The 24855-nt window shown below is 39.9% G+C and overlaps 2 protein-coding genes across 3 annotated transcripts; one reads left to right on the forward strand and one right to left on the reverse strand.

Moving 5' to 3' along the window:
- Positions 1-702: 702 nt before the first annotated feature.
- wdfy1 (WD repeat and FYVE domain containing 1) lies at positions 703-16606 on the forward strand. Its single transcript, XM_015042923.1, has 12 exons — positions 703-951; positions 2547-2614; positions 2739-2812; positions 2931-2985; positions 5801-5951; positions 6037-6149; positions 9928-10054; positions 11231-11336; positions 11478-11579; positions 11683-11813; positions 11915-12023; positions 13038-16606. Exons 1-12 carry the CDS (start codon positions 815-817, stop codon positions 13095-13097), a joined length of 1233 nt encoding a protein of 410 aa, XP_014898409.1. The 5' UTR covers positions 703-814; the 3' UTR covers positions 13098-16606.
- A 657-nt stretch (positions 16607-17263) lies between these two features.
- Positions 17264-24704, reverse strand: dhrs12la (dehydrogenase/reductase 12-like a). Of its 2 annotated transcripts, none has more exons than XM_015042925.1 (10): positions 24584-24704; positions 22916-23049; positions 21033-21115; positions 20846-20941; positions 20687-20768; positions 20547-20608; positions 20206-20310; positions 19314-19404; positions 19068-19202; positions 17264-17500 (listed from the first exon to the last, which is right to left on the reverse strand). In XM_015042925.1, exons 1-10 carry the CDS (start codon positions 24637-24639, stop codon positions 17385-17387), a joined length of 960 nt encoding a protein of 319 aa, XP_014898411.1. In that variant the 5' UTR covers positions 24640-24704; the 3' UTR covers positions 17264-17384. The 2 variants fall into 2 exon arrangements, with proteins under 2 accessions (XP_014898411.1, XP_014898410.1); XM_015042924.1 differs by having other exon boundaries at positions 19068-19205; positions 24584-24702.
- Positions 24705-24855: the final 151 nt, after the last annotated feature.

A 24855-nucleotide genomic window follows, 5' to 3' on the forward strand; every position in this document is an offset into this window, starting at 1 on the left:
GAAGGTTGAGCTTGTAATGTAACAATATGTGAGAATAGATTAAAGGAGTGAGTTTTTCCTGCAAAACACTGAACATATAAATTCTTCTAGTAAAGTCTGACAACAACCAAAGTGGTAGTTCTGGCAAGAAACTTTCAAATGTACCATATTTTGTTGCCCATGCTCAGTTTCTGGTAAAGAGTGTACTCAAACATAGATCCATTTAGCATTAATCTACTGACAGAGATTTGATAGTTTGATCATAAGTTTTTTTTATTTTATTTTTTTATTTCTTTGTAATAATATAATTAGAGAAAAAGTATAGTCTGCAAATTCTAGCGTTTTCAAAGGATACATTAATAACATTAACTGACTTTCTTATATTATCTTACAAAATTAACAATGAGTGTGTGAACATACATAGACAACAAATGAAACCTGCCCTGAAAATGAGGTTAGAAAGGGGAAGTATGTGCAATACTCTTGCAGGGTAATACTTCAGTATGTGACAATTTACAACAAAATAGCAAATAAAACAACTGACCACAACATGTTATGTTGGTAAGTAAGACAGTGTTAGAGTGCTTTTACTGGAAAGTCTGGCAGCTATGGTTAAAAACTAGCTGATTTAATCTACGCTCTATATCTTTTTTGACTACAATTTGAATCCGTTTGTAACTTTCTCGGGGTAATTACGATAATCCCGATTGCGCTCTCTAGCAGTCTTTACGGTAATCCTGACAGGGGCTCTGGGTGTCAGCTGATCCTCCTCTGCTGGCGAGCGAGAAGGAAAAATCCTCTGAAGGAAAATAGTGCTTGCTAGGTAGGTGAAACCATGGCTGCAGAAATTCATTCGAGGCCCCAGACCGCTAGACCAGTCCTCCTGAACAAGATCGAGGGACACTCGGACGCGGTTAACGCGGCCGTTTTAATCCCGAAGGAGGATGGAGTGATCACGGTCAGCGAGGACAGGTGAGTCCGAGGAGTCGAGCTAACAAGAGCTAGCTAGGTCTATTTACTGGTTATTAAATTGATATCTTGGTGAAAGGAGGGGTCTGAAACGGAGAAGGCAGCATTATTCACCCTCACTGAAACAGCTTTTGTTTGGGAATTGGATAAAGAGCTAACGCTTATCCTCAGTTTAGCTTTAGCGCTAAATAGCAACCTGTTTGTGTTCGTCGCTTTTAAAACAGTTTGGACAAAGATAGTGACATTTGGGTAGCTGGGTGTAAAAATAAACCCTCGAAACTATCTTCTGGATCTAGTTTTTATGATTTAGAGAGCTTTGGGGACCAACTGTTTTGCATAAAAATGTGCAGTAAAATTATGTTGTGGTAAACAAACTGATAGACATCACATTGCATATTTGCAATACTAGTTGATAGTCACAACATTTACAGCTCAGTATTGTCATATTGAGAGTGGACTCTGCCTCCTGAACGTCACACTCTCCTGATCAGCACCTGAACGCATCACGGTAACAAAAAAAAACGCACCCCTTGGTCTCGCTTTGACCCGACCTAAATAATCTTACCAGGGTAGGTTCGTCATTTTTCAGTGGATTATTCTGAGAAGCTGTCACACTTTATTACAAACAGTAAAGGAAGCAAATACCCTCTCCTTTCAGGGTCAGTGGAACAAAACTGAAACCATTTCCGACACACATCAAACCCACTTGATGTAAGAAAGAAAAGGAGAAGTCGTGGCTCGGCTGTGTGACAGGTTACTTGATGAAATTGGTTTTGACTGCTGCCGCTTTAGATAAGACAACAACTTTACTGACTTTAGTTGTTTTTGTTCTCTTAGAGGAAGCTAGAAGTTTTCAAAGAAAATACGTATGGATTCTGATTTTTATTGGCTCACCAGTCTATAATTGCAGTGGTATTTTTTATACACTTGAACAAAACTGACTTTTAGTCTCCATGGTTTAATTTTTAACCAAACTTCAGTGTATGGTTGTCCCTTTATTTGGAAAATTAATCAGAGGAGAGTGGTAACTCTGGAGGAGCTGCAGAGATCTACAGCTCATGTGTTAGATTCTGTTGACAAGACAGCACTATGACAGAGTAGTGGCATCATCATGCTGTGGGAATACTTCAGCAGTGGCAGAGAAACTTGTCAGGATGGACCTAACTACAGTATAATCAAAAAAAAAAAAAAAACCCCAAAAAATAAAAAATCTGGTTGCTGGAGACTTGAAACTGGGGTAGAGATTCACTGACCTAAAAATGCAACCAGAAGTCCAATTGAACGGTTCAGATCAATGTGCACTCATCTGTTAGAATGGCCCAGCCAAAGTCCAGACATAACGCCAACAGCGAATCTGTGAGAAGAATGCCTCAGCAAACTGATGTACCCAGATATTCTTCAGATAAAGGATGAACTATTTTCAGCTGTAGATTAGCAAAGCTAAGCATTCTCAGAAAGACACATTGCTGTAATTGCAGTAAAACGTATTGACTCTGGGGGTTTCAGTCTTAAGTTTTTCTATTCTTGCTGTGGATGTTTTGTCTTGGGTGTCAGCAGATTGGTTTAGACTGATCTCTTTCTGCACATTTTACCTTCAGGACCATCCGAGTGTGGCTGAAAAGGGACAGTGGTCAGTACTGGCCAAGCATCTACCACACAGTCTCCTGTAAGTACGGCCTTCATTTTATTGAGAGAAACAACGGATTAGGCTTACGAATGCACGTGGAAGCAAAACTCCGCTGCAGCTACTTCCCTCCTCGATGCTCATGTCTGCTTCTTTATCCCCGCAGCGCCTTGCTCTTGCATGTCATACCACCATGACAGCAGACGCATCTTCATTGGTCAGGACAATGGAGCAGTTGTGGTGAGTGAGCTCAAACTCTACTTGTGACATTGGAGAACAATGATCTTTAAATTTAAATCTTTGTTTCAATGTTTATTTGATGTGATAGTTTTTTATTCCTTTTTGCGTGTTCTTGTAGGAATTTCTCATCTCTGAAGATTTCAACAAAATGAACCACGTTAAAACATACCCAGGTGAGGACAGAAAAAAGAAAGTTAGGCTCATTGTTATTGAAGAAAATAAAAAAGAGATGTCAATGAACCTAATTGAGAAGTTAAACAAAATGAAGCCAGGGTATTTAAATTGGCGGTTGTGTGATTATTCTACATATCAGATTAATTTCACCACTTATGGTGGCAGCATGTTGGAGTTTCAGTACCATAAAATATCAGAAATTCCTCCTTTAATTTGAAAACATTTATCCAGTAAACCTAAGAGTCTTAAATTGTGTAAGTTTTAAGATTCTCACTGACACAAGAGTGGTGGATGGTTCTCATTTAGTTTCCACACAATTACAGTTTTTTTGTATTTTTTTAGATTGGAAATAGATAAAACTAATTGAATTATTTTTTCTCAGAAGTCTGGAAAACACGTAGAAGGTATGTTCAGGGATGGCTTTGTTGTGTGAAGTGGTTGAATCTTCTGCCCTAAAATGTGTCATTTGAAGTCGTTTTAAAGTTCTCCAGATTAAACATATTTTCTCTGCCTGACAGAAGTGGCTCTTTCCACGCTGAAGGCGTTCTCGTACTCTTTGCATGAAGGTTAAATGGGTTGACGTTACTGACATGTTTTTACTTATTGAAATCTCCAAGTAAAATTCCAGTAATACAACATAATTGAATGTAAAAGTGCTGCTTTCTGTTGACATTTGGGGAATAAATATTACCCTAATCTGTGAAGAAATTATAAACCAAACACTTTCTCATCATTAATTCCAGTTTCTTTTCAAGATCACTGTGAGCTGATTTATTTAGAAATCCCAGTCTGAAGGTCAGGCTGTTCTTTGGAGAGTAAATGTCTCTCCACTTGTCACAACTTCCGACAAGTCCAAGCAGCAAAATCCACATGACTCACAGTGAGATTAGATAAGATGCGGGATGTGACTGTGCCTACTGATATTTGAACACATATCTGGTGGCTTTGTATCGACAAGCTGTCATTTTAATTCAGTGGGGGAAAAAAAGAGGCTCTTTTAGATCCACCAACAGATTTTAGACTAAAATCAGACAAGTTTGGAGATTAAATGTCCTGCCTATGTGTCTTTGCTGGATATCTGGACAACCACTTTGAAAAAATAACTCATGCAGGTAATAGAAGCACCAACTCACAGATGTAGGAGCTAATTATTAATCTAGGAAACTTTGAGGAAGTAGAGACAACTCCCTTCTTTGCTTTGCTTTGCTGATGAAGTGTAATGGTGTGTTTAAAAAGATAAACAGCATGTTACACTTTATGTTCCTTGTGGTAATTACAGTTAAAAATTTGACATTAGCTCCCACTTGCTCTCAAAAAGTGCACATTTGCAGAGTTTTGGCTTGAAAACAACGCTTTCAATATTTAGCTGCAAATTGTTCTGAAGTTTTCACCTCTGGATAAATCCAATTTCCAAGCACTGGGCAACAACTGATGGTTTCATGAAACTTCAACTTAAGTTGGTACATCTGGATTTAATTTGTTTGATTAAAGTGCTTAATCATAATTTCTAAGATGATACATTTAGACTCAACTGGGTTCACTTGCTTGTTTATTAGAATTTATGTGGGTCTTAATTTTAAATATCCATGTTCTTGAACATAAATTTTATTCCTATAAAACATTGAAATAATATGAAATGGTTGAAATGAGGGTTATTTAATCGGTTTGTGAAATGTAACTTTTTCTACAATAAACTAAGCATGCAGAGTTGTAATAAAAGTAAACTTTTGTAGTAACGGCATCTGTAAATCTCTTGGTTTTAAAAAAAGGCGTAAGCAAAAATTTAGTTGTTTCTTTTCCATTCTCTTGGACTAGAAAACAAACATTATAGTCTGTTATCAGCAACGAGAACAGAATATGGGCCACTTCTTCTTAACCGTTTTTGAAGAACTGGCACAGCAAAGTTTGCTGTATAGCAAAAGCATCCGTTTTATGTGGTGAATGTAAGTCCTGTCCAATTAATCTTTATCTTTTTGCAAAGGCGAGAGCTAATGTAGGCGTTGTAGTAGAGAGCCATCTTAGTTAAATTTAGATGGAAGAGTCTGGTTACATAATATACAGCTGGGTGTGTTCTAATAAATGTTCTACATTATTACCTGACTTTGGTGTTGGTCAATACGCAAGTCTGGCAGACAGGGTTCAACTTGAAGGGAATAGAAAAGATCTAGAACAATGAACATACCAAATAGTCAGGAGACATGAGCACAGCAACACGATACAGACTGCTGTGAAGGAAATAAATAAGTCTTACATAAGGTGAAACACTGAGTCAATCAAGAATGAATCAAAATGCATTTAGATTTTTATTTTATTAAGAAATTAAGCAAAGAATATAGCAATGACTCCCCTGGCTAGCCCAGGGAAGTGAAGAAAAGATGAAGGTACATCGCTTTTATTATCCACCAGCCCTCTTACAGAGATGGGAGAAAAAGGGAGGATCCCACCAGTTTCAGTTTACTTCACAACTCTGGTATTTGCACCTGCAGACTGTGACCCTGGATGGTTCAAACCCTGGTTCAGAAATACCCTTTATTATGCGTTTCCATTGAGCTGCCTCCATCATGAAGGGAGTTTTAAAGCTAAAATTGATTGTTTGCTTGATTGATTGAAATTAAACAAAGTTTTGACATAACACTGCTACAGGAGATTTTTCTGCACATAACCGTTCTTTGAAGAAAATCATGTAATACCAGTTACAGCATTTATTTTCCCTCTGGGATTTAAACAGTTTTTTTTTTTTTTTTTATTGAATTGAACTCTAATGTCATTTGCCTGTTTAGTACTTATGTGTTGGTGTTCGTTGTTATCCTGTAGCCCACCAGAACCGTGTGTCGGGTATGGTCTTCTCCTTGGAGAGCGAGTGGGTGGTGAGCACAGGCCATGACAAGAGCGTCAGCTGGATGTGCACCCAGAGCGGCAGCATGCTGGGGAGACACTACTTCACCTCCTGGGCCTCCTGCCTACAGTATCCTTCCGTCACACGCTCTCTGTGCGATGCGTAAGCCGTAATAAAACGTGGAGCTTGTTCAGACCCTGACTCCCTCGCTCAGATACGATCACGAGACGCAGCACGCCTTCATCGGTGATTACTCCGGACAGATCACTTTGCTGAAATTGGAGAAGCAGACGTACTCCACCATCACGACTCTGAAAGGCCACGAAGGTAAAAAGACAGGTTTATTAAAGGTGAATCATTGAGCTTTGAAACAGCTTCCCCCGTAGTTGAAATAGTGATTTTTTTTTTTTTTATACATTAAAAAAATTGTAATACAAATCAGCTTTTAGCTGCGTCTCTGGATTTCAAATTAAATGTAAAATGATGTAATTGTTTTCAAATATTCAAAGATTGAAAGACATGTTCATAGCCTAGATGTAATAGCTCTGATGAGAAAATGTTTATTTCAGTGTTTAAAAACTTCAGTTAACTTAGACTTGGAAAAAATGACTTGTGAACATCTCTCGGTACTGCTACATTGCACAGAGGTATGCAGGGTGTGGGAGGACTAATAAAAAGAAAAAGAACATATCTCTAACTACTTCAACTTTGTAGTTGAAACACAGACTGGAAGACCTGTCTGTGTTTCACAGTGGACAGAGCAGACAAAGCGGCGAAATGGTTTGACCTCAGCTCCATTTCCAAACTCTGTGCTTTGTAGCTGGTAATGGTCCAGTTCAATTTAACTCTTCTGACTGGGCAAATATCCAGCCACAGTTTTCTCAGAACCTGAAAGAAATCAGTGACTTAAAACTGCAGAACATGTATAATCATTCCAGAGTTAAAAAAAAGACTAATCATCTGAAATAATTTACATGTAGGCCTATTATTGTTATTTACAACTTCATAATACTCTATTATTTGTGTTTATAATGCATCACAGTAAAGGTGCAGTTTATTCTAATCTTAAATCCTTTTTTTAATATTTAAAAAAAAAACATGTTTCACAAGCTTTGTCCCCGTTTTATTTTAATGCATACAAAAATGTGTTTCTAAAAACAAAAAACAAAAAAAAAAGGGGCTGAATACAGTAACAGTCAGTAGTTTTTGAAAACCTCAAGGGCAACTTTGGAAAACTCACATCGCCTCATAAAGTTTGGCTTCTGTAGAAACATTGAATTGTAATTGAATGCTTGTATTTAAAAATTACGAGAATTTTTCAAAAAGTGGAAGCTAGAAAGTCTCGTATTTAGAAATTAACTGTGTAGCAAACCCTGAATTATTTATTTTAATTTACTCCTGACTTGTGGTTCATAGCATAGAGATTTTGTTGTTTTTTTTTGCATCTCGTTGTGACTTGAATCAAGGAAAATGCTGAACAATGGGCCGTTCCTAATGAGGTTATTTAAAGACTAAGCTGAGCTGCTTGGAAAGATTAAGGAAGTGAGACACAGATTCAATAATCCAACTAATGTAGTTGGATTTATGAATCTAGTTGATTTATTAAATATAAAAAAGGCAAATTTAATAATCCAGCTGCAGTGTGTGTCCATGATCAGGAACGAAAAGCAAGAAGTTGGTGGGGATGACGTGTAAAAGTTGGAAAAGCCGCAGCAAGAGGAAAGAAAGACAAATCTATTCCACTCACCCAACTTTGGCAAAACTTTTGCAGCCTTCCATTAGGAATGGAGTCTGCATACATTAAACCGAGCTGCCAAATCTTAATGGGGAACAAGAAGCACCCCCACCCACTCAAGTACAGATTCCGTTTTGGATGGGAATGATGGAAAATACCATCAGACGTGCTGCTCTGCAAACTCCCACAGCAGCTTGTTTTCAGCTCCGATCTGGCAACCGTGCTGTTCTCATGCTCATCAAGCCGCTCAGTGACCCATTCCAGCTCTTCAGATGGGGACTGTTGTCACTGTGGAAAATTGTCCCTCATCCAGATAAATGGGCATAACAAAGAACAAACGCATGACTCAGATGAGATTTTGTTCTGGGTTCTTGTGACAAATGGGGGGGGAAAAAAAAAAAAAAATGGTGACCAGAATGCTTCGCTGTGTGAAACCGACACTTCCAAGAGTTCTGCGCCAGGCTTGGACCGAACATGAGCTTGTTAAAAAGCAAGCGGAGGCCTGACTCATGTGACCAGATGAAAGCCTAATATTGTCAGAAAACTGATTCTTACCACAGCCATATTGCCCGCTCTTCACTCAGATGGACTCTCATGTTGCCATGCGCTCCGATGACATGGAACTACCCCAGCGTTAAACCTCCGTCCCTCCTTCTGATCCAGACATGTGCTTTGATGTCTCTGATAATTTGGAGAGCTGCTGATTTATTTTAATGAGCCGAGATCAGAGCTCAAGCTGTACAGACACTCTGCAACAAATATTTAGGAAAAATGAGGCTGGCAAAATATATGGAAAGGTTAAACCTGTCTCCCTGAAACTTTTTTTTAAATTTTTTTATTTTTTATTGTTTTCATGGTGGTCCATTTCTGTAGAAGTTAAAATTAGTCATGTTGACCCGTTAAATGTTGATTATGCAGTCCCTCCAGGAAGTTGTGATCACAGCTATTAATGCTATTAATGCAAATTCAGTCATCATTCGCTAACTTTGTGAGGACTTGCAATCTTCAGAAGTCATCACAACTTTACAGCAAATCTGGCCAACCACCTTAATGTTTTCTATATCTTCTGCTTACCGGCCAATCAGAATGCTTTTGTTTTGTAAGGACTTGCTTATACTGTGTACACAATCATGGGCGTAGCCGACAGGTTTCTGTATTTGTGTCCTCTTTCAGCCGTTTCATGCGGATAATGTTACCCAAATGATGATTAGTTAATCGATGTCAGCGTATCATATTGAGCTTGTTGACAAGAATATTAATGTTGTTGCCTACTTAACATTCCTTGCTATTCGGTTAACGCCAGGGTTAAACCCAGTCCTCTTTAATTTCTGTTGAGAAGTTGTACCCACTGCTGCGTTTGTCATATTTAAAATTAATCCTTATTGTCACAATAGAAAGAGCAGAGAGTCAGGGAGGAGACATTAGAGCAGAGGCCAGCAGCAGGATGATGATGCAGGGTCTTCTCAGGTAAGGAGGGATTAGAACTTGATGAGAAAAAGAGAAGGAAAAGTGCAGCAAAAATAAAGCTTAAAAAATTTGCAACTTTGAACGCAACTTTAAAAAAAAAAAAAGAAAAAGGTGCTGCAAAATGCATAATTTTAGGTTGCATCAATCACAATAAAAACATCGCAACATCCTGGAGGGACTGATTATGGACTAAAAATATGAAACAACCGGTAAGACTGCCAAAAAACTCCACCTCGAAGACATTTGTACTGCTTTCTTGTTTTATTGTGTACAGCTGACAACTTACTTCAACTCCCCTCATATTAAGCAATTTCCCCAGCTTCCTCTAACACCGAAACATTACCCAAGGCACTATGCAGTGATGCTTTGAAAAGGAGCTGGATCACAGGATCCTTCCTGCCATACAAATCAGACCACCAGCCACAGGCTGCTTCCCATCATATGACTGCTTCAAGAGTCTTGATCATCTCTGATGAACTATTTATGAATGGCCAGATTTTGGCTTGCAGCAGTGATCATTTTCTACGATTATTAATTTCCAACCCGCAGCTCCAGAGCCACAAAGTGGCTCTTTGGACGTTCCACAATTGCTTTGACTAAAAATAATTAAGAACCAACTAATGTTGTTAAATATAGGGGCAAAAGCAAATTAATATTTTAGCAGTTTTTCCATATTTTTCATGAAATAATTGCAAAGTACCAGTAATGTCTAATTTTTGGCTGGACTGCGAGCAAAAATGCTCCGACATGTAAAGTTTGCGGTCCTTCGCTTTGATTGGAGCTGCTTGCAGTTCTCCCAGTGGACACTGGGTGGTGCCAGCGGGTCAGATCATAAATCTTTTCCTGAATAAGCTTCTGGAAACCAATTGAAGCCATCTAACATGAGTTGTTAACGTTTTGCAGGTAGTATAGGAACCTTGTGGTGGGACCCTGTCCAGCGGCTGCTTTTTTCAGGGGCCTCAGACCACAGCATCATCATGTGGGACATCGGGGGCCGCAAAGGACGGACACTTCTCCTGCAGGGACATCAGTAAGTTCCTCTGTAGTCGGCACAAGTTCATTAGGACTGAATTTTCTTTGGATCTGCAAAGGGTGGCCATAGAAATGCTGGTCTGTGATCAAGACTGTAAAAAAAAAAATCACCTTTACTTCTCTGATTTCATCTTTTCTTTGATCAAGTTTTATGACTACAGTCTGTAACACTAATATCCGAACCATCTTCTTCAAAGGCGAATCCCCTTGGAGTCGGTAACTGTTGTCTCCAGGCACTGACTTATTTTAGTTTTTACATCTCAGTCCTCATAAATATTTCATCACCTCCCTGCCTGCCTGTCTGTTACAGACATTATCAAACAAAGCCTGTCAGCACTGATGACAGAATGTGGCAGGATTTGCAGATAGTATGGTCAAAGATAAAAGTTAGATGAGTAATTTCTGCAGAAACATGTTTTTATCTGCAAATGAATTTGATTGGTTTGGATTTTTGTCCTTTTTCTGTCGCTTCGTTCATGACCTTGCATTCTGAAATGTTACCACTAGATGTCAGTAAATTCTTCACATGATAAACAAGGCTATTTTTAACCGTCGAGTTGATTTGCATAATGTGTCATTTTAAGGTTTCATAAAGCATGTGTGTTTCAGGTTTTTGTGTGAAATGAGCAGTAATCCATTAATCACACTGTCTGCCAACTATCAGCTAGTAGGGATATTGGATGTGTCTATGCTTTTACAAGCGCATAATTTATGATGACTCATCCATCAAGGTGGGGGATATGAGAATGTTTGTTTCTTTGGAAACCCACAAACAACAATTTTCTTGGGATTTTATGAAATTGACTAACACAAAGTAGTTGAATACAGAAATAGAAGCAGAATAACATTGCTTTCAACATTTGTATACCGTGATTTTCAGTTCTTGAAAGTGAGTACATGCTTTATTTATAAAGCAACCTTTTTATCCTTGAAGAGCAATTATGTGTAAATCTCTGTTTTATTTATTTTACTTTTGCAGCTATGTATGCTTTACCTTCCACTGCTTTGCTTTGGCCTCTCACATAACATCCCACCAAAACACATATGAAGTTTGTGTCTGTATTTAGACAAAATCTGACTCAATATTTTTGCGAGCCGCTGTACGCCCTACTTTAAAACCTTGAAATGATGTGAATTAGCGGTAGAAAATAATCCAAGCCTCCGTCTCCCTCAGTGAGCGTGTGCAGGCGCTGCGTTATCTCCAGTTCACAAGGCAGCTGCTGTCGTGCTCAGCCGATGGAGGCATTGCAGTGTGGAACATGGACACACAGAGAGAGGAGGTTTGCATCACCGTTGCAGCACTGACAGTTATCGTTTTCATGGTTTGAGGAAATGTTTTTTTTTTTTTTCTTTCCTTTTATGTTCTTATGGTTAGTTGTTTGTGTTTAATGCTTAGACTTATTGTGCACGTGTCTGCGCAGGCACCTCAGTGGTTAGACAGTGACTCCTGTCAGAAGTGTGAGCAGCCTTTCTTCTGGAACATCAAGCAGATGTGGGACACAAAGACCTTGGGACTCAGACAGGTACCAACCACAGTGTCACACAGGGGACGGGAGGCTCCAGTCGCAGTCGTAAATCCTGCTGATGCCTATGTGTTTGTTGAGTGTGTGTGTGTGTTGTGTGCAGCACCACTGCAGGAAGTGTGGGAAGGCTGTGTGTGGGAAATGCAGCTCTAAACGCTCCACCTTCCCGATCATGGGCTTTGAGTTCCCGGTGCGAGTGTGCGACGCCTGCTTCGACACCATCAAAGAAGAAGAGTAAGCCTAGGCCTTCTCTAAATGTGTTTGTGTTTTCATTCTGTGTGGCCGCGATTAAAAACGCTGTCATCGTGTGCGTGTGTGCGCGTGTGTGTGTGCAGCCGAACACCACTGGCCACGTTCCACGAGGGGAAACACAACATCGCCCACATGGACATGGACCCATCCAGAGGCCTGATGGTCACTTGTGGAAGCGACCGCATTGTTAAGGTCAACAACAGAGCTTTGATACCAGATGATTCATGCGTGTGCTGGTTCTGTTTGGAACAGAGGGGCTTTGAGCCGACGCTGAAGCTAAAACTAAAACTAAAACTCATCCCAAGCTTTAGAAAGTTAGATTTAGAAATGAGAATTTAAGAGTTTACACAGGTTAGAATTAAGTAATCTCTTTACCAATATGGAAATTATACTAAATTATGAACTCACCTTCTTAAAGGTGCAGTACGTAACTTTTTATAAAGAATTTTTTTTTAAATATATTTGTTAAAATGGTCTCTATGTCATCACAGTTTAATAACAGACAGATCATCTGTGAAAAGACTGTGCTCTTCCATCCCCTCCCTGATACTTGCACAGCTTCAGGTTAAAAACAACCAGTCAGAGCCAGGAGGAGTATCTTAGCGCTGTCAATCATGCTCATATATGCGCTGCTCAATGTGCTAATGGAGGAGAAATAACTTACCTTTAAAATGTAACAAAAGTTCTATTTGGATCACTTTTACATTCTAAATTTTGTTATTGCAGAAAATTGTCCTTCTACATCTAAGCCTAGGGATTTAGGCACCCATTATTAAACTTGTAATGAAAATATTTAGGTTAACTGAGCTTCAGTTTACCTGCAAACACTCCCAAGAAATAAAACTAGACTCAATAATTACTCTTCCACTTCCAGGCCAGTGTGGTCTGGATCTATAAAATGATAATAATTCTGCACATCTTGAAACAAGTTGAGGCCACACCCTCCCTCATTACACAGACACACATCAGCTGCTACATTTAAATCCATCAACTATTCAAGTTTATCCAGCTTGGAGTTGAAAAATATGCCAAACAGTGATAATCAGGCCAAAATGCTCAGTTGCTGAATAATTGTGCACGCAGTGTAGTTTTATCATTCATGGTTTTTCTGTTTAATTGGGATTATTGCCTAAGTAATGAATCCAATCAATGATCATGTCTTGCTTTATGCTTTCCTGACGCTAATGATGATGTCCATCTCCACAGATCTGGGACATGACACAGGTGGTTGGCAGTAGCTTAGCAACAGGTTTTTCCCCTCGCTGATTGGCCCAGCCCTCTACATGGTACCCTCGCCTGGCTCCAGCCCTCCCCCACTCTCCCAGTGTCATGGAAACCCCTCTGTACAGCCCACCTTGCCTTCGCGCCTGGGGTCCGCCGCTCCAGCCAGACCCGCTCTGGGTGAACGCGTGTGAGCCCCTCCACATCTCTTCGTCTTCTTGTAACATATTTTGCTACCTGTCAGTCTGACTGATTTAGACTGTTGCTCTGATCTCAAACTGAACCCTAAGCACAATGAAAGATGTGTGTGTGTGTGTGTGTGTGTGTGTGTGTGTGTGTTTGTTTGTGTGCATGTGTGTTCTGTTCTCTCCTGGGGGAGGAATGGTATTGCTATTAGTGTTTACACTGAATATATCCGATGCTTTTTTTTTTTTTTTTTATGTTTGCACCGTAACGCTAGTTCACCATTGCCGACCTGCCATAGCTGTAAATATGAGCTCCTGCTACCTGCTTAATCCCAGGCTACTTTAAAGAAATATTCACCTGTAAATTCTTCTCCTTTCTGCGTGTAGTGGATGCTTAAAACGTTTTCTGATTTCTTTTTCACTAGCTGGCCTTAAGTCACTATCTCAGGAGCTTTTCCCATCAGTAAGTCATCACCGGTTGGGCTTGGATGATGTCAGTCGTAACGGTTCCTACACTTTAATCTGAAGAAAGTTACTAAAATGGCCTCCTGATGGGGTGAGGATCGTCTGTGATGTAGTTGTCAGACGTTTGCTAGGCAGCAGCTAACCCACTCTCTACCTTTTGGGAGGTTGATGATTGGTTTCTGTAGTAACCAGCGAAGTCAGTATAAGCATCGGGTTGCAGGTCTGCGCTCAAGCTTGTGCGATTACCTTCAGAGATCATGATTTTTCAGTTTAGGATGTAAATTTTTCTCACAGGCGGAGGTGAATTTGACAAACGGCACACTGAGGTTCTGGATGAGTAGTCCAGACTAAATGTAGCCCCAGCTGCTGAGATGTTGACTTGTTCCTGGTCACATCTGGATTCCTGTAAAGGCCTTAAAAATAAAGAAGACCCACTAAAAGCCTTCTGAGCAGTTCTTCAGCTCGTACGACTGTTCATTTTCATCAGCTCGTACGACTGTTCATTTTCACCATCCCTCCTCAGTTGTTCCCTCTTCACACACATTTGTGCATCAGAAATGTCTCTTTGCACTGAATTGCACAAGTCAATCTTTGTTTTGTTTTTGTTTTGTTTTTTTTCCCCCATTTGTACGTGTGGATGCAGGAGTGCAGCTTTCCTGTGAATAGCAGCTGGAATCATCTAATCTTAGACTAAAGCTTGCCTTATTTGTAAGTGGAAGACGATGAGAAACATTCTGCTGGAGTGGATTCGTATTCCAATTTTTGGGATCATTAGTGTATATTTACATTTGCAGTAAAATAGAATATGTGTAATCTCTGCAGGTTCTGTTTTCTGTGCCCATATGACATCTTGATTCCCGTGTTAAAACCGATTCCTCCCTCACTTCCAAAGCGCATCATGCAGACTCGGTGTAAAGATGAGCCACGTTATCAAATCCTGTCAGCTGTTTCATGTGAACATGGATGGGATGGTTTTGTTAATAAAGTGACAGCAGAAACTTGATCAGTGAATGCTTAGGTGTTTTGTGTTATTATGATTTAGTTATCCTGACACTCCAGTGTTTTTTGTTTGTTTGATTTGTTCTTTTACTTTTATTTTTAAAATGTTAAACTAGCAGATCATATGTATGCTTTTCATCCCATTGGTGGATATTGGGAGTTCAAGGTTGAGACATGTCTTAAAACTAATTTGCATGATGTATTTATTATTGTATCCACTGTTTGTAGTAAGGTGGCAGGTACCAATTTTAATGCGGTCTAAAATTGAGAAGATTATTTTTTTTCTTCTTCTTTGAGCATACTAATGGACAAGTTTTCCCTCAAAGTTACAGTAGGTCGTATCTTATCTGCTGGGTTCTTCATTTAATATAAATCAGATGGTCCCGGTTAAAGCTAATAGTTTGTTCAAGAGTTCATGACATGAAACATCTTGAAATACTCAGATCTCAAAAACACCAGTTTTGTTTTTGCGAAGGCTGCATGCCAAACCTTTTTAAACCTTCATAATGTTTGCTTTGGGAGTTATTCATACAGAAACTGATGATCGGATCATCATTAAAAGGTTCATGGGGGTAGAAACCCCAATGATGTTCCTGTTTGAAACGTATTCAGACAAGTAGTTGCAGTGTATCTGACCAGAGTCGGTGACGGATGAAATAAAATTCTGTAGCTATATGTTATATATTCTTATACAGAAGTGAATTTTTGTAAACATGACATTCAGGAAATTGGAGATGTTTAGAGATGGTAGAAGTCTGGTCCTTGTTCCTCTCTGACTAGCCATTATCTTCAGCCTCTGAGAGCAACTAATCAGGATTAAGATTAAATGAGTATGGCAAGAGAGTTTCATACTGCAGGTAAGATATTATTTATTAATAACCTATCAACAAGACCTCACTTCAAAGTCCTTCAGCTCCCCTTCAAAGGAAACTGATGACTTCCACCTGTTGAACCCTTTTATCTGTCTGCCACATGCTGAAGGGGAATTGCATCAAGTTCATCAGAGCTTTTCATAAAGACATCACTGTGCTACTAAAAAAAAAAAAAAAATATATATATATATATATATATATAAATAAAGACACAGACATCCACAGAACAGTCAGTGGAGTTTATAAATGGTGAACCTGTGGCTGTGAAGTTGAAAGAACTCTAAGAGATCCATCTTCAAGTAGAAACTAAGATCTACAGTTTAATCTGCCTCACATTAGTCATTTCATCCATTATTAATCATTGCATTGACTGAGGTAGACTTAAAACGATCCTCCACGTCTTAAAGACTCTTGGTGTGTCTAAGCTCTTTTCACGCACGCAGAGAATCTGTATTCAGAACTCGTGAAAGGATCTTTTAGCTCATTTCACGAAGCATCAGAAGAGGCTCCTCATGGAGCACAATGGAGGATCATTAGCAAATCTACGGTACAATCTGGAGCCTGAAAAGCCTCTTTCCGTCATTACTTATCGGGTCCTTGGCAGATGTGTGGGATGCTGAAGGACTGATCGATGCCGAGATTTGCTGTTTGCGGAAATAGCTCAAGGAATAGATATTGAGATTGCTCGTGTGTCTCAGGAAGGAAGCAGTGGATTTAGTCGTGTTATCAGGAGTTTATGTCCTCTGTCACATAACGGAACAGTCACCTCTCTCATCATCTTTAGTCTGGCGCAAGAATCATTTTATCCTTTCTCTTTTTTCCCCCTCCACAATTCATAAAATGTAACATAATTCTCTCTTGAAGCTACTTGTGATACTTGCCATTCCAACAAGGTTGTTAATGTACATCTGCAAATAACTATTTTTAAATGCTTTTGTTGATATTTCAGAACTGACTTGGGTCTCCATGTGCCCTCAAAGCAGAGCACTGAAGAGTATAAACCACACTTAATAAAGATATTTGATATGTTTGACTGCTGTTTTTTTTTTTTATTATTAGGAAAAATCCAATCAAACAGCAACACACAAAACGTTTTGTAAGTTTGTTTTATTGATGCATGAGTTAACAGGAAAGTTACAGGAAGGGTAAAAAGGTTTTTCAAAGGTGCCGACATCAAGTCACAGATTTGTAAATATGCTGCTCATGTCGAGCGATGCTGCGCTGTTCGAGAGAACGCTTCGCCTCCAGCCTGGGTTCACCATGCACTGTACAGTAGCTCCACAACACAACACGGCACACACACGGGTTACTTACAGGGGTGTTAAGATGCACATCACTGGACATGTGCGTGAGTCAGAAACGCCAGCGTGACGCTGAACCCAAGGCTGGTGAGCGAAAACATAAACGTGACTTTGGCCACATCAGATTCCCATCTGGTTGGCGTTAATAAAGTCACAGTTACAGTCGTGCGTTTGGGCTTCAATCATTGCTCTCAGCTGCAGATGTGAAAGCAGCATCACTGTCAAACATTCCTGCACTATAAAATATAAAGTCCTGGGAAAAAAAAAGCTAAGCTTACAAATAGTTACAAAGCGTTGCCAATCTGCAATCCCTCGGTTATTTCTAAATTCAGTCTGCTACTGTTAGGCTGGGTTTCCAAAACGCTCCTTAGCACTTTAAGCATCTCTTATTTTTATATCCCACATCAAGTGATACCAACAGAGGTGCTTTTGGGTAAAGTAGATGTACAGCCTCGACCAATAGGAGCTGATGGTGTTAGTGCTGCTGTTTCTCTCTGGGGTGGTTCTGGCTCAGTGGGGCTGAAACGTCTTGGCCAGATCCTCCAGGAGCGCCACGAGCTTCTGCTCCTCCAGGGGGGAGCTGTGGGTCCAGGCCAGGGGCAAGTGGGTGGGCACCACCTTTCGGTCTGGGCACACACACAAACAGCATTGACTCTATGTGCGAGCCAGGTGTTTGTTTTATATGTATGTATATATATATATATATATATATATATATAAAAAAAATCACATTTAGTTTTTTCTTCAAATACCACGATGTTTATTCAGATACCCGAAAAGGATGTAGGCAGAAAAACCCCCCCACTTATTTTATCCTACCCCCTTTTTTTATGTCATAATAATATGAATGAAGGCTTAGACTGATCAATCTGTGTGGAAATTTGTGGTATACTTGGGAAAGTTACTGAAACAAACTTTTCAATAATATTCTAATTTACTGAATTAAGACTATGTCAATTATGACCGCATTCTTCTACTGAGTGATTTTAACTTTCATGAATATAAAAGACAGAAGGAAAAAAGCTCTGGTGTTCTAGTGTACAGAACAAACATCATGACAAAAACCATAGTCTGGATCTGTCTGATCATTACTGATGTGGTTCCGACTGATTTCTCTTGATCTGATCATCACTGTGTCCAGTTCTAAAACTGTCGTCCTTGCTACGACTAACTGAACCGGACAAGGAAAAATGAGAAGAAGCTGAATTGTTTATACACAAGTGCCTTAAAACCACAGGGTTAGCAAAGCAACCTAGCTGTTCTCAGACTGAGACCATGAAACAAAATCTATAAATATTATCTTAAGAAGCACTGCCTACATAAAGAGTTTCTTAAAAAAAATAAGAGCATAGAAAACATTTTTTCAGTAGGGAGGTTTGATCATTTTAATGGTGTCCGCTCATCTAAAATGCTGCTGCCAGCATCTTGGAAAATGGATCCAAATACACTAATCCTCAAATCACTGCATTGGCACCTTGTTTGTCAAAAGATGGAGTGTAAAATCTTGTTGGATGGTCTATAAGGAGCTAAATGGCTTCCTATAAAGACCTTGAAACATTCAGGGCTTTATAGACCATCCACCAAGGTAGTACCTGGTGCCATGATGAGACCAAAAAAGCAGGTAATTGGTTGGAAAAACAGCACTTGGAGCCAGTGGAAAAAGGCTATTTGTATCACTTTGTGCCATACAAATAAATCCAAATAGTCCTGTCCCCTTCAGCTAAGTGTTGCTGTTGTTTGGTATGAAATAATTAATATCTTTCAACTGGAACTCAACTACCACTGGAAATAATGACCTCATTACAGATTTTATAGAAACATGAGTGCGCCATGTTTTTGTCAGAGCTGAAGTGTGTTTCCTGTTAGGCCAGAAGCTCTCAGAGAACCAATGGGGGCATTGTGAAGGTGCGTTTGTTCACGATCATAGAGGCACTGTACTCTCTGGCAGTATCTGGCACCAAAACCAGCCCACTCCAGCTGCAGTGGACTCATGCCAAACCTGCACACAACTACACACACTATACACACCATCCCACCAACACAAGCGACAAACACTTTTCCCAGACTGATCTACTCTTTTCATCCTTCAAACAGCTTTTTGTTTGTCCTCAGGAATTAATTTAGTGCTTCTGAAAGCTTTTGTAAAGACCTTTAAAGAAACAGGCCTGCATACATGTAACTATGGCAACATACCCTGATAGAAGCGTCCGCTCGGGTTTGTGGTGGCAGCCTCGGAGATGGCGAGCCACACTACTGTGTCGGCCCCCTGATCCGGGGTCCGGAGGCTATCCTTCATGGAGCGATGGAAGTCCGGCATAGCATTGGCCACTGCTGCAACAGACGGATACAAATACAGAACACACACAGATGGCAATGGTGATTGGTTGTCAATGCACACGTGGAACATGGACGCTCAAGGTTCTCAGTGGGCGAGTTAACCTGGAGTGTTCACCCAGCCAGGATGCATGACGGAGAAGTGGATGTTAGCGTGAGTCTTTGCCAGCTGCTCCGTCATCACCACCTGCTGCCTCTGGAAGACAAACACGTTTGCGTGTTTGTTAAAGTAACAAACCATGCTGGTTACCACAACCCAGATCAATTTACCTCGCTGATCACACACTTGTCAGAAGTTTCCAAAGCTCAAGAATGACAAAGAATGAAAGGCTAACTCTACATCAGAGGAAGCATTTAGAGAAGCTAATCAGGAAGGTGCAGGTGGACTGTGGCTGAAATAACATCACTGATGGAGAGTGTCACCCTGGCTGCATGAAGCTGCTGCTGAAACAGAGAGCTCCTACAGTGACAGACTGCTGCATCCTGGATGCACAAAGGAGCTTTATCATAGATCCTTCCTTCCAGTAGCTGTTAGGCTTTAAAACCAACAAACTCCCAACTATCTCAATAACTGTTCAGGATTTTGCATAGTTTGGACTGATTCTGAGTAACATTCCTGTTGGCATCTGCACATCTTTGCTGTTGCACAGTTTTTATTGTCACTTATTGTAAATCTTCTACTGCACATTTCAAACATTTTTAAATCAACCTATTTGGTAGAATAGGTTGATTTAAAAATCTTCTTGGACCGGAATACTAGAACTGCATAATATTTTTTTTAAATTTTGACCTTTACAGCACACTATTTTTATTCTTCATCCTTTTTTTTTAATATGTTTATATTGTATGTTTAAGTGAACCTACTTGCTTTGATCGTCTGTCTCTGTGCTGCTGTTGCAAGGTAATTTACCCATCATGGCGCAATAAAATGAATCTCTATTCTATTCCATAAACTTCAGATCCTTCTTTACAAAAGGTTTTAGCGCTCAGCTCTTACTTTGTGCTGGGCGTAGACCATGGTTCCGTCAAAGCGGCCTCTCTCAGACTGGAGGTTTCCTATCCTGAGCTTCTGGACCAGCATCCCACCCGACGACACTGTGATCTGCACACACAGGAACAGAGAGAAAGGCTAAAAGCTCATGTTCAAGTGAGCTCAGCTGCAAACTTTAATATTCGGATTTTTGATTATTCACTTTGTGATGAGTCAAGTATTGAAAATTTTTTCTAGCAAAAAAATAAATAAATAAAAATAAACAGATGTGGCTGCATTTTCTTTTTTTCTTTTTTTTTTTTTTTTACAAAAAATATCTGCATCATTAAACTTCTGGTCAAACTCACCACTCTGGGATCTGTGCTCTTCTCCAGGAGGGGAATCAGACTCTTGGTCAAAATGTACACCGCTGGAAGTTAACAGAATGTTCCATAACTATCCCAAACTCAACATTTTCCCCGCGCCTCATACTCGGCCTTTGGCTTACCGAGGACGTTGACAGCGAAGCTCTTCTCCAGTCCTTCGGCGTTCACATCCCGCTGACTCATGATAGAACCTGCGTTATTAATCTGAGTAGATTGAAATGAATAAAGTCATCATTTGGTGGGGATAAAAGGAGAGATGTGACATTGTGAAGTTGTATTACCAGCACATTGAGAGCCTTGAACTTCCTCTTGAAGCCCTCGGCAAACTCCCACACCTTCTTTGTCTCAGACAAGTCCAGGATGTGGACATAGATCTCCTGCAACAGAGTCAGCCGTTTGGGAAAATGTCATTCTAGCAATTGATCTGTGGCATCGTTTTGATGGATAGAGAGGCGAGTAACACTTTACTTTGTTTCCCGTCTCCTTGACGATGTCCGCCCTGGCCTCCTCAGCCTTATCCTTGTTCCTGCACACCATGTGGATCGTCCCACCTGAGACAAAGATCACATTCCTGAGTCTATATGCATCCAAAATTAGCAATGAGAGGAGAGAAATGCTAACAAGCTAACAGTCCAAATGCCACAAGAACAATGAAATAGCGATACCTAATATTTTATACCCATGAAAATAAACTAAGCACATAAAAAATGTATGCAAAAGCGAAAAAATGTGGTATTAAGTAAGCTACTGACACTATAAAGACAGTAGCAAACAGAAGCAAACCAAGTCCGTCTTCGAGTCAGCCTGACCACACATCACTTGAGTATTTTGATCTTTGAGTTGGAGTGTATTTCCTTTTCTGCTTTATGATTTCACATGGAGCGAAAAAGAAGAAGAAATTGAACAGAACGTTGGCTGACTCAGCAATTTCTTGTAAACACGGTACATAAATAAACTTGAACCTGAACTGACTCAACAGAAATCAATTTCTGGAACAGCTGAGACAGTGCACACAATAAAATCTCAGAACTTATGGGTAACGTACAAGAACACGTTCTTACTTGATGCCTTCCTGCAGATATTAATTTTACTGAAGCCCAACAGTCTGGAGATTTAACATTCGAAGCTTCAAGCTTCGAATGTTTAGGGTTAGGGTGTCTCTTTGACTAGTTTGTCAGTGTTTTATGAATGCAACGCCTTCATTTGACGTCACATCGATTATCAAAGTTGTCCAAAAACAAAAAGTAGTGAGAACTTGCTGCGTTATTTGGTTGACGCTACAGAGACTCACCTGCAACATATAGTTGGTCCCAACAAGAGTTTCAACAACGCAACCTGATGTTTTTTAAATAAATATCTAACTCTACACACTTCAGTAAACTCATGTTTTACTCCTACTAGCAATGTTTTCATGTGGCGTAGTTTGCTGAAGTGTTAAGCTAACATATGTAGCATGTTTCCAGGCTCATTGAGAATGTGGCTTGTAAGATATTTCAGTGAACTTTAACTTAATTTATGTGTGACATTTAGAGAAAAACAAATTTGTCCTCCTTCATAAATGTAGCGCTTTGTTTGGAAGGTTGCATGTTTATTTTACTACCTGGTGTTTCAGCTATGGAGAGACATCTGGGCAAAATCCACAGAGCAGACCTTTACACTGGCATACAAACAGGAACCCACAGGAGTCAATAGTCTTTCTTTAATTGATAACAGCATCAATGTAAATGCTAAAAAGACTTGTTTTGATCAGTCCGATCGACAAAATAACATATTATGAAAAACACATGCATATTAGTATCGGTATTTAAAAAACATTAAATTCCAGCGCAAGAGCTAGTTTCGCTAGTTTGAAGATTTTTACTAAAGCACTTTTATGCTGATGTGTTGGGTTACACTTTCTTTAATGTTAGTTTTTAAGAAGGTTTACTGAGCTGCAATTACACTGAAATTAAATATTATTTATACTCGAGATAGAATCGTATCTGTTGACTCCTGAATGGTTTATCACATCTACATGACAAGTCTTTTAGAAACTCCACCATAACACACAATTTAGGATATTTAAGCTAATATCGCATCCATAGGTGTACATTCATTTTATTTTTTCTCTTCTGTTTTTCCCTCTGTGGGTTCTTTTTTTTATTTACCTCATAAAATATATTGTTCAGAATGATGAAAGTAAGACAAATATATGACTCAAACTACCCAGGAGAACAACTGATACTTGCTCACCCTCCACTGTGATCTAGAGTATCGCTCCTCTTAAAACCAGATCAGCATTTTCTGTTTTCGCTGTGCTCGTCGTGTCTAAGTTGATTTGCTGCGACGCTGGGAAGCAACAAGTACAATACCTCTTTTGGCAATAGCCATGGCAGTAGCTTTTCCGACGCCACTGTTGGCTCCGGTTATCATGAAGGAGCGCCCAGCCACAGACACCTCCAGATCTTTCTCCACAAATCGCTTGGATGCTGACAGGTGGCCATTCCTGCAACAGATCACAAATCACTGTGGAATTTCTGTAAGACAGAACTGCCTTAAGGATCTATATTATATCTCTGCCTAACTCCCCAGGAGACATGTATGCGTCTGTGCTTTCAGGTCAGAAAGGTCAGTGTAGGCCAGGCCCTTCATAGTGTTACTGTACAGACACAATGAAGGAGAGTGTGCCTGGGGCTTTGGGGTGAGACTCCCCTGTGGTGACAACAGCACTGGTTCAAGTGCGTGTTCAAAAGCATGTGTGGCACCAAGAACCTCAATTAGCCCCATTGTCCCTGAAGCCATTGTTAATGGCGCCTGAAGGGGGACACGCGGGGGCCGAGGGCGCTAAGGTTAAATGCCCCCTCTGTTCGATGGTGTCATGCAGAGAGAGCTATTAGCGCAGGGTCAGAGCGGGTTGCCGGGCAGGAAAGATAACACAGAACAAAGGGAAGTAGGGAAACAATCACAAAAGAATCACTTCAGACAACTTGGCATGCTGTACACTGACGTGGAAAGACGCCCCGGGGCTAGGATAGATCAAATAGTGCTAATAAAGCTCCCAGAGGACCTGTTTGTGGTTAATAATAAGTGATCCCTGCAGCTCCACAGCTCCTGCTAAGCCACTGTAATTTTTGGTTTGATTCAAGCAAGCCTGACATTTAAACGTTTGCTTCTATTGTCGCAGCATGTCGTTCAGTGATGCTGTGGCATTCAAAGGCTGAAAACTGCATCAAAAAACAAGCAAAGGTCAAGTTCTCACGTGAGTTTGAAAAAAAGCGACCCTCACTTGTTTCAATGTTACCAGAACAGTTTGGTAATGATCGCACGAGTGGCTACATAGCAGGAAGCAAAAGTTTTTCCCAGTTTATTTTAAAACAACTTAGGTATCATTCACAAATGAGTGTCTTAACTAAGCATTCCAACATTCCAGATGTCAGAATAAAGAACAAATAGAAACATTGAATTCATAAATCTGAATTAGTGTTTGACAGTTCTATTTAAAAAATATCAATGTATGTATTTTTCAAACCAACTCTGGACCTTCAGCTCTGACCTCTCACTATTTTATATAACAAAAGTCAAATAAATGAATAAACAGAAGAAAAGAAATAGTAAACACAGCAAGTACATACATCAATAATAATAATACCATTATAATAATAACTTACTGACAGTCAAAGAAAAATCTCTGTAAATCACATATCTTCAATCGATTATATATATTTAGCTATACCACATGACTCTTGGTACAATATATAGACGTAAAAATAGACAATTTGAAATCTTAAATGGCAAAAGTTATACATTTTTGGACCACATGGGGACCCTTTCTTTTTGTTAAAGCCAACATCTGAACGCTTCATCATATAATTTGAAGCTAAAAGTCCAACATGATCTGAAAACCGTAAGCAGCCTAAATGGACTTCCACCTGTCGAGATGCACAGCTGAGCAGCAGCAGCAGCAGCAGCAGCTCACACTTCCAACATCCAAAACGCAGATAGACTAGGTATTGATGAACAAAGCTGAGTCAGTAACTTACTTAGTGAACTCGGTCAGTCCTTTGAGGAACCAGGCGGAGTTGCGGTACAGAGACATGCTGCTGCTCTGGAAGCTTCTCAGTCTGACGGCTTCTCTCCTCTTCTTTTACTCTGGACCAGAACCACGTGTAGCTCCGCTGAATAAACAGCTTCTCTAAAGCACAACTCCAGCGGCCCCCCCAGCGGCAGCACGAAGACATGCATTCATTCAGCTGGAAGAAGAGCTTCACAAAGTCAAACACCTTCAGTAATATTTTTTCTTTCGTTTTTTTTT

Source organism: Poecilia latipinna, unplaced genomic scaffold (genome assembly GCF_001443285.1).
Source record: "Poecilia latipinna isolate Pla-1442-1.1 unplaced genomic scaffold, P_latipinna-1.0 Scaffold608, whole genome shotgun sequence".
Classification (NCBI taxonomy): domain Eukaryota; kingdom Metazoa; phylum Chordata; class Actinopteri; order Cyprinodontiformes; family Poeciliidae; genus Poecilia; species Poecilia latipinna.

Excerpts from the sequence above, each read along its gene's own strand:
- wdfy1 (XM_015042923.1), top strand. The coding sequence starts at position 815 with ATGGCTGCAGAAATTCATTCGAGGCCCCAGACCGCTAGACCAGTCCTC. Across the intron at positions 2,986-5,800 it reads CCACGTTAAAACATACCCAG|CCCACCAGAACCGTGTGTCG; the intron begins GTGAGGACAGAA and ends GTTATCCTGTAG. Across the intron at positions 11,580-11,682 it reads AGACCTTGGGACTCAGACAG|CACCACTGCAGGAAGTGTGG; the intron begins GTACCAACCACA and ends TGTTGTGTGCAG.
- dhrs12la (XM_015042924.1), bottom strand. The coding sequence starts at position 24,639 with ATGTCTCTGTACCGCAACTCCGCCTGGTTCCTCAAAGGACTGACCGAG. Across the intron at positions 23,050-24,583 it reads GGACTGACCGAGTTCACTAA|GAATGGCCACCTGTCAGCAT; the intron begins GTAAGTTACTGA and ends GATCTGTTGCAG. Across the intron at positions 20,311-20,546 it reads AGAGCACAGATCCCAGAGTG|ATCACAGTGTCGTCGGGTGG; the intron begins GTGAGTTTGACC and ends CTGTGTGTGCAG.